The sequence below is a fragment of the Telopea speciosissima genome, chromosome 3 (genome assembly GCF_018873765.1).
Source record: "Telopea speciosissima isolate NSW1024214 ecotype Mountain lineage chromosome 3, Tspe_v1, whole genome shotgun sequence".
In the NCBI taxonomy this organism is placed as follows: Eukaryota; Viridiplantae; Streptophyta; class Magnoliopsida; order Proteales; family Proteaceae; genus Telopea; species Telopea speciosissima.
Genome location: NC_057918.1, coordinates 1,472,716 through 1,486,546, shown reverse-complemented (window position 1 = coordinate 1,486,546; position 13,831 = coordinate 1,472,716). Strand labels below are relative to the sequence as shown.

The window sequence follows — 13,831 nt, the reverse complement described above, 5'->3', positions numbered from 1 at the left end:
AACAATTTGAGATTAAAGATTTGGGTCCCTTGAGGTATTTTTTGGGAATTGAGGTGTCACGGTCCAAGAAAGGCATCAACATATGTCAAAGGAAGTTTGTTCTTGACTTGTTAAAAGAGACAAGGATGTTGGGCTGCAAACCAGCGAGCTCTCCTATTGAGCAAAATCACAAACTAGGAGAAGATTGTGGTCCCCCTCTTGTTGATGCAGGGAAGTACCAGAGATTAGTGGGGAAACTCATCTACCTGTCTATGACTCGCCCAGATATTTCTTATGCAGTGGGAGTTGTGAGTCAGTTTATGCATGCCCCCAAGAGTGGGCACTTGGATGTTGTATACCGTATACTTAGATACTTAAAGTCCTCCCCAGGGAATGGACTATTGTATGCCAGGCATGATCACCTGAGGATAGAGGGCTTTACAGATGCTGATTGGGCTGGATCCATCTCAGACAGAAGATCTACTTCTGGTTATTGCACATTTGTTGGTGGTAATTTGGTTACATGGAGAAGCAAGAAACAACCTGTTGTAGCAAGATCCAGTGCAGAGGCAGAATTTAGGGCAATGGCACATGGAGTTTGTGAACTTATATGGCTGAAGCGATTAGTTCAAGAGTTAGGGTTTGCTGCAAATGATCCTATGCGGCTCTATTGTGACAACAAGGCAGCTATAAGCATTGCTCACAATCCGGTACAACACGATAGAACTAAGCACATCGAAGTGGACCGGCATTTCATCAAGGAGAAAATAGACTTTGGCTGTATTTGCACTCCTTTTGTGAAGATAGGTGATCAATTGGCGGACATCTTTACCAAGGGGCTTTCTTCTCTCCAGTTTGGTACCCTATTATGCAAGCTGGGAATGCATGATATTTATTCTCCAGCTTGAGGGGGAGTGTTAGAGTTTATATGTTGTAAGGATATTTTAGGGACTAGTTAGTTTACTAGTTGCCTTATGTTGTAATTCTCTTTTTTCCCTTTTACCTCCCTAGGGAGGAGTATGTAATTTGTTCTATGCTCATTAGTGAAGTAATATAGGTGTGTGAGAGACATTCTCTCTAACACAACTTTTCCACCGAATTCTCTTCCTCTCCATTTCTTCATCTTCTTCTATCTTCTTCTTTCTTACCTTACATCCATTACCTAAATCTCAACTGGGAGTTGGGTGGGCGCTGCTGGTACTAATCGTTCTCTGATTTCAGTTCTTACAGTTTGTTTTAAATGACTTATAATATCTGATCCAAGATGTCTGACTAAATTTTGGGAACATTGCTGCACTATAAGGTGCAAAACACATAAATTGAAATAAGGGCATAGCCCTGTTTATGAACTTTGTTCGAATTGTCTTTGTTCTCCTATAAGGGACTGGTTGAGTAGTGAGAAGTCACAATCTTCTTTTCTGTCTCCTTTGAATGCTCTCTCTCTCTCCACCCCCAATGCATCAAATGTCAGTCCTGATCCTTTTAACACTAGGGTACACCTAGAAATAAATTTTTAAGATGAGTCAACATTTTGACCATTTATCAAAGCTTTATTTGTCTTGTGGCAAGATCCTTTTGGACCTAAACTTGGCACAGGGAGGGAGGGAGGAAACCTTGGCATGGTTTTCCACTGCTATCTCAGCTGGAAAATGGCAGATATGGCACCCATCTCACCAAGCTTGCTAAGATGGGTTTATGATTGGGTATATTGTGATGTGATCTGTTCTCCAGAGTTGAGGTGCAATCTTTCCTCTATCCTGTTCTGCTTTCAATCCCCTCCAAGCTAGAATTACAGCTTTCACCAAACCTTATTGATGGGTTATCCAAACACTTTATTTGTATCCAGCTGAGGCCTGGTTGTCATTTCTTATCCTCAATGTGCAGCTTGACCTGAAACGTCGTCCCTGGAGGTACCTGGTTTCAATTTTTCTTATTCGATCTCATAGAGGTGCCATCTGAGCAGTAGTGCAACACTGAAGTGTCAAAGAACTCGTCGACTTGCTGGGAAAAGCAATGTAAAGAGATCCTACTGCTATGGGTTCTCATCCTTATCTCTCATTGTATCTCCATCCTCCTAAAACCAAATAATGAAGATGAATTGAGTATTTACATTTAATCTATGCTGATTCACATAGGCTCTTCATTTCATCGTACATTGAATCCATTTATAATTTAAAAAATGATTCCCCCACCTGTGGGTGATTCACCCGGTGTATTCATGAGCAGAAATAAGTAATTAGGGAGGGGTGTTGTCAGAAGTACACTTAGGCACTGCATATTTATATAAATACTCCTGGATACCATTTTCTACCATGTGATTTGATAGGGGAACTAGTTCACCAGCAGGTGATGTAATCGCTGCCCATATAATATACCAAACGGTTCTTTTGTTTCCTTTACGTTTTTTATTCATCCCAAGATGAGCTTGAGAAATCATGATAGTCTGATTATATTTACATTTCCTGGGTGACACAGTCTGAGAACCTAAGGGTTATGAATCTCAGGTACAGACAGGTTCCTAGGTAGACTAATGCATGTGATAGTCAAATAAGGGCAGAATAGTAACAAACTGATTCAATGAATAGGACAAAAGGTCAATAGATAGGGTTGTTCAGTTGTAATTAACAGATACAGAGCTAAACAGAATTTCAGATCTAAAAATCAGAGAGAAGAATAGCAGATATCAGATCTAAGCAAGGCAGGAATACGAACAGAAACAGAGTAACAAATATGACAGCTGGCAAAACAATTCTGGTTTACCAGGGAAGATGGATCTGAAAGTGAATAACAATTCTGAAATCAGACAAGTATTCAGTAACTAATATAGGGTTTCAGATGTAAGACAGAATGTGAGGTAGATCAAGTCTGTTCCAGCACTGCAACAGCCAACAGAATGGGAGAAAATAACCTTGCTTGAGTACCTGCAACAGCCCACAAAAAAAGTGGAAAACCGAGTATTACAAGGAGGAGAAAACAGAGAAAATAACATAGGGGGGTTGGTGGGAGGGGGGAGATATCCCACTAGCAATAGTAGCCGTAGGAATGGGTGAGAAGAATATCACAGGACAAAAGAGCAGGAAGAAAAGGAATTGTGGGGAGAGAAAATTATAGAACCGTGGGGGAGGAAGAAGAGAGAGGAGACAGAAGAGATCGCAGGGAAGGGAGGGAACCTGAGAAATCAAAATCAGGGGGTGGGGGGAGAAAGAGAAGAGAGAGTCTAATTCAATTTTCAAAACAAAATAATTCTTAATCCATTCAATTTCAATAAATGGGGTGGGTTTACAAGCTTTAAATAAAAAACAAAATAGAAGTCTAATCAAGATAGACTTCCTAACAAGTAACAACCATAGATTTAGACACTCTTAAACGAATTAAAAGAACTCCCCTAACTTGACTTGTGACCAGAATTGGCCCCCATAACTGATTGACAGCTATGTAATAATTTTTAAATAAAGCAAATTCCTAACTATTAGCTAATGGGCCCAACTACTAATACTTACTAGTAATTAAATTACTAATTTCATACACCCCTTAGTCCCATTTTTTAGGTCTTATAATTCAGCCCATTACGATTAAAACCCAAGGAATTAAAAGCCCAGACCCCTTCCCCATAGAGGCTAAACTAGGACCAATTTTTGGACTGAGCCTGCGTTCTGGATTATTGGAGTATGATCAAGTATTAAACTTGCTTGCCCCCAATTATTTAGGTGTTGACTCAGCTTTTCTGTTAGCATTACGAGGTCTTCCAATTATTATAAAGTCTAGTATTCATTTCAATTTTATGGTCAAGTAGCGCTATTGCAACCTGTTGGTTGCGGTTTCAAAACTTGGAAACAGCCTTTCCTGCGAAGTAGGGGGTAAGGCTGCTTACATTTGCCCCTCCCAGACCTTGCAGTTGCTGGAGCCTCGTGCACTGGGACGCTCTTTGTAATATTACCACTGTGATTTCTAGGTGTTATCACAGTTACTATGCACATACCTATCACTTGACATATATGGTATTACTCAGGGATTGGATAGCAAACTGACATTGTTCATGGACGGAGGTTGCATTTGCAGGAAAGACTATGTATTGGTCAAGGCAGATCTATTGTTTACCAGCATTAGTGCTTGGGTCCAAAATGGCTCTAAATTTCCCAGCTCAAGTGCTTGCGTTAGAACCTAATTAATCTCATCCTATTTCTTTCGGCAGTCTTTAGGTGGGGTGGTGATTGGAAATCAAACCAACCATACGTAACCCCTGCACTGTCCCATTCTCAGTCTATTTCAGTGGGATCTGTGGAATAGGTGGTAATGGGATTTTATGGTTGGTTATGTATAAACATAGTGCCACCCCCCCCCACCACCAAAAAAAAAAAAAAATTACAATTTTTTTTTTGTGGCTTTGCAGGTTTTGCATCCTCAGTCCATGAGACCAGCTAGGGAGGGTGATATCCCAGTTAGGGTCAAGAATTCTTACAACCCTCAAGCTTCAGGAACCCTTATCACTAAATCAAGGGATATGAGTGAGGTTTGTAGCTGCAGACTTTTCACTAGTAAAATTCACTGAGGTAAACATCATATGAACCAGCATTTAATTGTCATTTTTTTTATATCTAGGCTGTACTCACTAGCATAGTGTTGAAGCGGAATGTCACTATGTTGGATATAGTTAGCACCCGCATGCTTGGCCAATTTGGCTTTCTTGCGAAGGTAAGAAACTTAGTTAATGAATTTATTTCTCTTTCCCCTCTTGATGCCTCAGTTGCTTCTGTAATCTGTATAGTCTAATACAATTTGCCTGGCTCCTTACATCCAGGTCTTCTCTATCTTTGAAGATTTGGGCATATCTGTTGATGTTGTTGCTACTAGTGAAGTTAGTATTTCTTTGACTTTGGATCCATCAAAGTTTTGGAGCAGGGAACTTATTCAGCAGGCAAGTGTATGAACCTCAGTCTCTTGTGATGATTTGATTGGTTTCCTGTTTACATTAATAAATGGCTTCACTTCCTGGGTTCCTTAAAAATGTTTCACTAGATACCTGTGCTAGACATCTCTGATTTGGGACGTTGAGAGGATGATGTTGCCAATCCGTACTCTACCCATTTGGGAATCGTACCTTGTAATTTCTGCTGATAACATTGTATTCTCTAATTTAAAATAACCAAAGGAAAGAGGGAAAATTTTGCTATGTCACATAGATGCTTTCTGGGTAAAAATTATGGGTAGAGAGTGGTGTGGCCACTAGTGCAATGTTCGAAATTTTACGTGTTCAAAATTTCAGTTGAAATGACTGAAGTTTCAAGAAAGTTTTAAGTTTTGACAAAGGTCGAAAGGAAAACAAGTGCGATACCTGGGTCTTACCAAGCTTCGGTTGAAAATTTTTGTAGTTCTGGTGAAATTTCAACCATGTTTTGGGAAATGATACAAACCCTTTGTATAAAATGCATGGTTCCGATCGAAATGTGTCGAAATTTGACCATTCCACTAGTTTCAACTCCAAAGAGGGTACTTGTTTTGTATTCTTCACTCTTCAGAAAGTTTGTAATGAACCATGTATAACATTTGATAATTATGAAATGGTTTCTAATTTTAATTGAATTGTGTGTATTATAATTAAATTTTGTGTAGAATAGGTTACATTAAGCCCTTACCTTTTTGCGCTTAACATGGATGATCTATCCAAAAACATCCAAGACGAGGTCCGGTGGTGTATGCTCTTCTTTGATGATATTGTTTTGGTGGATGAGACAAGAGAAGGGATTAACGCTAAGTTAGAGCTTTGGAGGTCAACCTTGGAAACGAGAGGCTTTAAGATTAGTAGAAAGAAGACGGAGTATATGATGTGTAACTTTAGTCACACTATGGGGGATACTTTTCTTTTTTTAACCCTAATATTACCTGGGACCCGGGGCAGCCCTTAGACTTTTATTAAAACCCAAAAAGAAAAAAAGAATACACGGGGGGGACATGCCGCCTTACCCCTAACCCAATAAAGAATAAATAATCAAGAGAACCTGGACACTATAGCCTGAGAACAGGCAAACCTGATCTATCTTCCCTCAGGATATGTTGGAATTCTCCCTGTGGCAAATTGCCTTGACAGAACAAGGACAAAACAAGGAGGAGAGCCTTTCATCGCAAGCATGATTTGCCAGCCAGTCGGCCGCCCTATTGCTCTCCCTATATGCAAAAGAAATGCAAGGCCTGACCAAGTCTATCAGCTCCAAAGATTCCTTAAACCAGTACCAGCCCTGCCATAAACCACACCTCTTGAGGTTGAGCATGCGCACCGTGGAGACAGAATCAGAATTAATCACCCCTCCAGAAAGGCCCAAATCATAACATAACTTCAATCCATCTCTCAAAGTACGCAGCTCAGCAATAGAGTTCGTGCAGGGACCATAGAAATTAGCGAAGGCTGCCAAGACAACACCCTCCCTGTCCCTTATCACCCCTCCCCCTCCATCTTCACCAGGGTTCTCTCTACATGCACCATCCACATTCAGTTTTAGCGACACAAAAGGGGGCACCAATAAACCGGAGTAGGCCGAGCTATCCTAGGTGAGGGAGCCGCAATCTCAAGGCCACATAAAAGAATGATGTCAATTGAGGAAAGAGAGATACCGCAAAGTGACTATTTTAGATATCTGGGGTCAATCATAAGTAAAGAAGGTGACATAGAGGATGGTGTTTCACAAAGAATTAAAGTGGGTTGGATGAAATGGAGAGGTGCGTCCGTTGTACTGTGTGATCGACGTATTCCTTTAAAGCTCAAAGGAAAGTTTTATAGGGCTGTTGTAAGACCGGCTATGATGTATGGGGCAAAATGTTGGGCAGTTAAGATATGTTATATTGATCAACTTTGTGTAGCAAAGATGAGGATGTTAACGTGGATGTGTGGAAAAACAAGGAAGGATAAAGTACGGAATGATCATCTGGAACGGACCTAGGAGGTGCCCCAATCAGTGACAAGCTTCGAGAGAGTTGGCTAAGGTGGTATGGTCATATTCAACGGAGGCCTTGAGACACCCCAGTAAGGAGGAGTGATATAATTCCGATTGAAGGAAGCTAAAAGAACTAGGGGCAGGCCTAAAATGACCATAGGAGAAGTGGTGAGGAAGGAAATGCATAGTCTAGGCCTTGTACCAAGTATGACCTCAGACAGAGTCTATTGGAGGGCAAGGATCCTTGTATCAGATCCCATTTAGCTGAGATTCTCCTGACGTGTTGGGCTGTGCTTCTTCCCTCTTACTATCTATTTCTTTTTTTTTCATTTTGCATTTTCCTTTTTCATTGTTCTTCTCTTCCCCCAGCCCGCTTTTTTCCGTCTTTTCCTTCCCTTTTTTAGTTAGAACTCAGTTTTCCTTACTTTGTTTGGTTTGGATCCATGTAGCCGACCCCATTAAGTTGGGAAAAGGCTGCGTTTATTGTTGTTGTTGTGTAGAGTAGGTTATATTTGAGAAAGTATACATCAACGTACAACGTTCACTATCAACAGGTCTGAACCCAAACTACTGTTTTGGGTGTGTTTCTTTCCAATCTAAGGGTTCTACTATGTTTAGAGGGCCTAAAATAGGGTTCCCCATAAGTTTTGGGACATACCATTTTGTCCTCAAAACTAGCCAGTCAAAACCTGCCGCCAAAACTTACCAGGTTTTGACTGAAAAGTTGAAAACCTGGCTTGAAATTGAAATTTCGAACCTTGCACTAGTGGAATCCTTATGGGCTATACAACTAAGCTGTGACATGGAAGATTCTGTGGCAGCCTAAATTTCTTTGTTATGCAGCTCACATAGCAATTGTTGAGATGTTGGGAGTTATAGAGGTATAGACCCGCATCGGTTATCCGTGACAGTGGAATTTGAAGTTGTTGGTGCAATAGAGGAATGAGTTGGTCTATCCCACTTCTTCTGAGCCCCATCAAGTCGAAGCTTGAGTTTAGTTGGTCCAGTTTTAGAGACAGATGACACAGATGCAGCTTGGGCCATTTCTTGAGGCTGCGAGCAGAACTGATTGAGTTGTTGGTGCCACAGAAGGTGTTGGAAGTTCACAAGTCTCAAACCTTAGACTATGGGTAGAAGAGTCATGATGACATTGACTTCTAAAATTACTGACATTAGACATTACAAATCGCTCACTCTCAAGGATGCAAGGTTGAGCTCATCTTACCAGTGCCTCCTCAACATTATTACCAGTAAGGAACGTAAAGCTTTATCTACCTTAATGTCTTCACAACTTGCATCAGATGGCATTATACTCTCAACAGCACGGGCATCTAAACCTAAGACAGCTTGTAGTTCATATGCACGTTGTTGTATGTCACGTAGCAATTGTTGAGATGTTAGGAGTTATAAAGGTATAGTCTCACATCGGGTGGTTATCTAGGGTGTTGGATGTGTCATAATATCTCTTGGGCCCTTCTCCACTAATGCTTTAAGGTTTTGTGTTGGATCCACAAGTGTTTTTTTGTGGGCTTTCCCACTTTATTTAAGATGGTATCAAAGCCGAGTCTATTTGTTACCCTCCTTAAGATGTATATACACGGGTATACTACACGTGAGGGGGAGTGTTGACATGTTGGTAGTTAGAGGTGTAGTCCCACTTCGGTTATCTGGGGCCTTGGATGTGTCATAATATACTCTTGGATCATCTCCGCCTAATGCCTTGGTTTTGGGTTGGACTAAGTGGTATTTCCTTAATAGCGATCTCGCATCATTTGATAATATAGACGATGGGAAAGATTTTTATAGACTTTCTAGGAGATATACAAAACCTACATAATGTTAGATGCATCAAGAGTGAGGATTATTGAAAGGTTTCCTCATGAGTTGGTAGCATTTCACATTGGAGCCTGTTGGTGATTTCATAGAATCAGATTATCTGTAGTTAAGAAGCATTGAGCAAGATGAATAAACGGGAGGAAGCCATTGGATCAGATGGTTCCTAATTGAATTTTGGGAATGCATGTGAGCAGTGTTCTAATCTATGTACTATGATTCCAATATGTAATTTTGCCGTTGGAGGTGCTTCCTGTAAGATATGGAAGACCAGGGAAATCTCTAATAGATGTCAGCCAGTGATTTCTATTTCTAAATTCGTAGCTTAATTAGGAATCTAAAGTTTAGATAACCCATATCCTTTGTTTTACATAAATGAATAATTGTTTTGGAGGGAAAGGGACTGTGCACGGAGCTCCTGATAATATATCCATAAATGACTTGTTTTTGGTATGAGATGAACATTATCATATATGTATATTTACACACATGGTACATATCGGTACTCTAGTGCATTTCTGCATCTGAGTCGGAATAAGAGCCAATGATTTCTATTTCTAAATTCATAACTTAATTAGGAATCTAAAGTTTAGATAACCCATATCCTTTGTTTCACATAAATGAATAATTGTTTTGGAGGGAAAGGGACTATGCACGGAGCTCCTGATAATATATCCATAAATGAATTGTTTTTGGTATGAGATGAACATTACCATATATGTATATTTACACACATGGTACATATCGGTACTCTAATGCATTTCTCCGTTTGAGTCGGAATAAGATTGATGTAGAGGACATATTAGAGGAGTATTTGAGCCGGTTGGACCAGCAAAAGTCCACCCAGAGTAGTCGGAGGTATTAAGTGAGATGGGTTGAATCATATATCAAATCAAAGATCTCGGGAAGCTCTTCCGGTATCAGCACCAACGACGCTGATTTATGCATTTTTTGGCCATCGGGGCGTGTTTTGAAGGCAAAATAACTTGTCGAAGTTTGAAATTTGAATTTCAAATTTGAATGTTGGCGCAATATTTTGAATTTTAGCGCACTTTTGAATTTTGAATTGTATTTGACCTATTATATAAGGTCTCTTCAGGGTTTGTAAAGTTCATCTTTAAAGTAATTGAAATTTGACGTTTTCGTCCTTATCCCTTACCTTGTAGATTCGAGGTTGTTTGTGCTAGAGCGATATCTAGCCCATCCTACTTCTATTGCGTCAAAGATGGCCCCGTGCGATCCTCAGAAATAATTTTTTCTGATTCCACATATTGATATTTTTAGCCTTTGTAAGATGATTTCCATAGCTGTGCATCTTCTTTCTTAACACTACCCCTTTATCAACCTTGTTTAACCCCACTCCAAAAATAAAGGGAAAATTACGTTTACCACCCCTGTAGTTTGAATCTATTACGTCTACTACCCTAAATTAATTAATTATGTCCGTACCCCTGAGTGTTAACTCTGTTAGTTTTAAATTGAAAAGACAGTTTTGCCCTTCCGAATTCCCTATTAATTTGAAAAGTCAGTTTTATCCTCCTCCTTCCTCTTCTTCCTCTTCATCCAAATCCAGTAATAATAACACAACACAATTAATCTTGATTCTTGATTCGATTTATTAATTCCAAAATAAAACTTAAACTGCAGTCGTCGGCGCCCTTATGAGTGCGGTATTTAGCATGATGGTTGGAGAGGAGTACAGCGGAGCAACCCATGCGGAAGAAACAGTTGGGGATGAGCATGGAGCGGTTACGGCAACTTCATTTTTCACCTTCTGGACCTTGAAATCGCCAGCGAAGATTAATCTCTGCTAATTAGGAGGGATTCCCTCCTTGTCCTTGATCTTTGCCTTGACGTTATTGATTGTATCCGAGCTCTCCACCTCCAGTGTAATAGTCTTGCCAGTGAGGGTCTTTGCAAAGATCTGCATTCCTCCCCTGAGACGGAGCACCAAGTGAAGGGTCGACTCCTTCTGAATGTTGTAATTTGCCAAAGTGCGACAGTCCTCAAGCTGCTTCCCAGCGAAGATAAACCTCTGCTGGTTGGGGGGGATGCCCTCCTAGTCTTGAATCTTGGCTTTGACATTGTCGATCGTATCTAAACTCTCGACCTCTAAGATGATGGTCTTACCTGTGAAGGTCTTAACGAAGATCTGCATCTGTGAACTCCAATAGGAGATGTAAGAGATCAATCTGCAATTGATACACCAAATTATCGGCCTATTCAAATAAATTTTTAATCCCTGCAGAAGAACTAGATCCACAAAATCTTAACCCCAAACCCTAGCAAAACGCAGGAACAACTAAAGAATGAAGATAATCCGCATAAAAATTGTCAAAACCAACAAAAATTTGGTCTGGTTTCTACTACGTTATATATATATTTTTTAATTGCAAATATGAAATCAGAGTAGAAACCAAAAGACTATTTTCCATATGATGGAGATGTTGTCGTTCTCCTCTGTTAGAGTGATGAAGGTTCTCCTCTGATTTTCATTTTTTTTCATTTTGAGATTTGAGAAGATGGTGTTTTGGGGGTAAAAAAATTAATATTAATTATTTCAAGTAGGGGTAAATAAGGAATGAGGTTTTATTAAGGGTAATATAGGCATTTAGATTAAAATTGCACGATGACATCATCACTTAACTATTCTAATCTAACGGTAGGGATAAGGATGTAAGGTTTTTTCAAAATACAGGGGAGGTTATTGAAATACATTAATTTGCAGGGGTGGTAAACATAATTTTCCCAAAAATAAATCCTTCATCTGCCCTCCATTAGAAGCATGTCTGATCAGCAAATACCAGTCAATTTGAAAGGTGGATTTATTTGCTGTACTTTATGTAATAGAAAAAGTAACTCTACATAAATTTGGAGGTGAGATGCAAATGTTGAGATGGGTACTTCCATGACTAGAAGAGAGTTGAGAAGGGAATATTTTCAGTAACCTAGAAGTTTCACCACTCAGTGTTATCGAAGGATTGCTGTATCTAAGTGACTAGTCTACATATTGAGTCAAGTTGCTAGTTAGTATCAGCAATTACTTTGAGGGGTTTTTATTTGTTATTATTCATCTTTTCTTTTTTGCAGTCATTACTTAAATGCCCTAATATTCACTTTTACCCCCCCCCCCCCCCGTTCCTCCCCTCTACTTTTGGTAGTGTTTCATGTATTGCGTTATATGTATTTATGGCATGTGTGGGCTTCATTTCTGTAAATAAATGGCACCATTTCCTTTCAAAGCTCGTTAGATGTCAAATAGTCAATGCTTTGCCTCTAGACTAGACGTTCAAAGCCTGGGGATTGATTTGCTACTCTGAACCTAGGCCAAATAGGTGACGAGATGAGGGATTGTTGACAAAGATAGTATATTATTCATCTTCAACAAAAACCAATTAATTTATCAGTTAATAACTTGGGTTGAAGTTGGGAAAAAGATTCTGTTCTAACAATTGTTATGGCCCTTTATAAAATAGGATGATGGGATTTATGGGGGTTTGAGTTAGTCATGGAGCTATTATGGTTATATGAGTGCTTACTGTAGGGCTGATGTTTCCTTTCTCTTTTGTTTGTTTGTTTGTATTTACTAACATACTTTGTTGTGTGAAGTAATTATTTGGAATTGAATCTTATTTGAGCAGGAGCTTGACCATGTCGTGGAAGAGCTTGAAAAAATTGCAGTTGTGCATCTCCTTCAACACAGATCAATCATCTCTCTCATCGGGAATGTCCAACGGTCTTCGTTGATACTAGAGAAGGTGTGAATTTTATTTATAGAGATGAGATGTTGAAATGTTCTTTAAATTTTAGTTTTCTCAGAATTTGTGAAGTCGTCTTTTATCAAATTTTCCTATTTTGAATTGCTGGCATGCTTCACCTCAGCAGCTAAACTACAAGTTTTCTCTCTAAATTTCATTTTCTTGAGTTGAACATTTACTGAATTCCCCTGTATCATTGCTGGGCTGAAGTGCACTGCATTTTTCTCATCTATGTGAAATTGGACAACTGCAGAAAGCATTTATTGTTACCCTCTGGATATTTTTCTGGGGGACTTGTTTCACACGAGAACTATGGTGAATTTTAAGAAATATGTGTTACTGTTTACAGTCTTCCCAATGACCTCTGGATGTCTATTTGTTTCTTTTCTTCCATATTTCATTTACAAAATGCATATTTTGGCAGGCATTTCATGTTCTCAGAACCAATGGAGTCAACGTCCAAATGATCTCTCAAGGGGCATCTAAGGTCTCTCCTACACAACATTCTCTCTCTCACACACATGCACTAACAGGCACAGATGTACACAACCTTATTTGCATCTAACACGTTATCTCTATCTAATTGCTGACCAGGTAAACATTTCATTAATAGTAAATGACAATGAAGCAGAACAATGTGTCAGGTCTCTGCACCAGACTTTTTTTGAGGGAGGTATTCTCTCTGAACAAGATTCAGGAAGTAGACCCACGAATAGTTCTGCTGCGCCGTTGTTGGATTGATAATCTTGTCATTTTAATTTCAATTTGATCCATCATTGCAGGTAGTTGTACTCTGGTAATTTTATTTTTAAAGTTGAGCATTCTCATATGGTTTTTGGGGACCGATGTCTTACTATGTATGTTGGTAGTTGTACTCTGGTAATTGATTCATTGTTCAATGATTTTGGTCACAGATAATGCTTCAGTTTCTATGCTGAATTATAATTTTTTTGCTTGGAAAAATCTTTGATGTTCAATTTCAATTTACTTCTAAATCTTTTGAGTTTTTGGGGACCGATGTCTTACTATGTATGTTGGTAGTTGTACTCTGGTAATTGATTCATTGTTCAACGATTTTGGTCACAGATAATGCTTCAGTTTCTATGCTGAATTATAATTTTTTTGCGTGGAAAAATCTTTGATGTTCAATTTCAATTTACTTCTAAATCTTTGGAGTTTGATCCTAGTAGCTACGGGTCAGTCGAAGATAGTTTAGTGTGGCCTACACCAGCACTGGCATGAGTCTTTCTTTTTATTTCCCATATGAATAGACACCTCTGCCCCCTTGTTTTGAGGAGAGAGATAGACTCACGGGAGTGTGGCCTACTGCTGGCA

The 13,831-nt window shown here is 39.3% G+C and overlaps 1 protein-coding gene across 2 annotated transcripts in view; it reads left to right on the top strand.

The window, feature by feature from the left end:
* LOC122656359 (aspartokinase 2, chloroplastic-like) overlaps positions 1–13,282 on the top strand; it is a 33,164-nt gene extending 19,882 nt beyond the window's left edge. Inside the window, exons 8-13 of one of the 2 annotated variants that reach the window (XM_043850839.1) lie at positions 4,370–4,489; positions 4,579–4,671; positions 4,778–4,894; positions 12,380–12,496; positions 12,921–12,983; positions 13,091–13,282. In XM_043850839.1, the coding sequence (XP_043706774.1) occupies positions 4,370–4,489; positions 4,579–4,671; positions 4,778–4,894; positions 12,380–12,496; positions 12,921–12,983; positions 13,091–13,237 (657 nt within the window). In that variant the 3' untranslated portion in view covers positions 13,238–13,282. Of the gene's footprint in view, positions 1–4,369; positions 4,490–4,578; positions 4,672–4,777; positions 4,901–12,379; positions 12,497–12,920; positions 12,984–13,090 lie in introns of both variants that reach the window. The other variant, XM_043850838.1, reaches the window with a different exon arrangement.
* Positions 13,283–13,831: the final 549 nt, after the last annotated feature.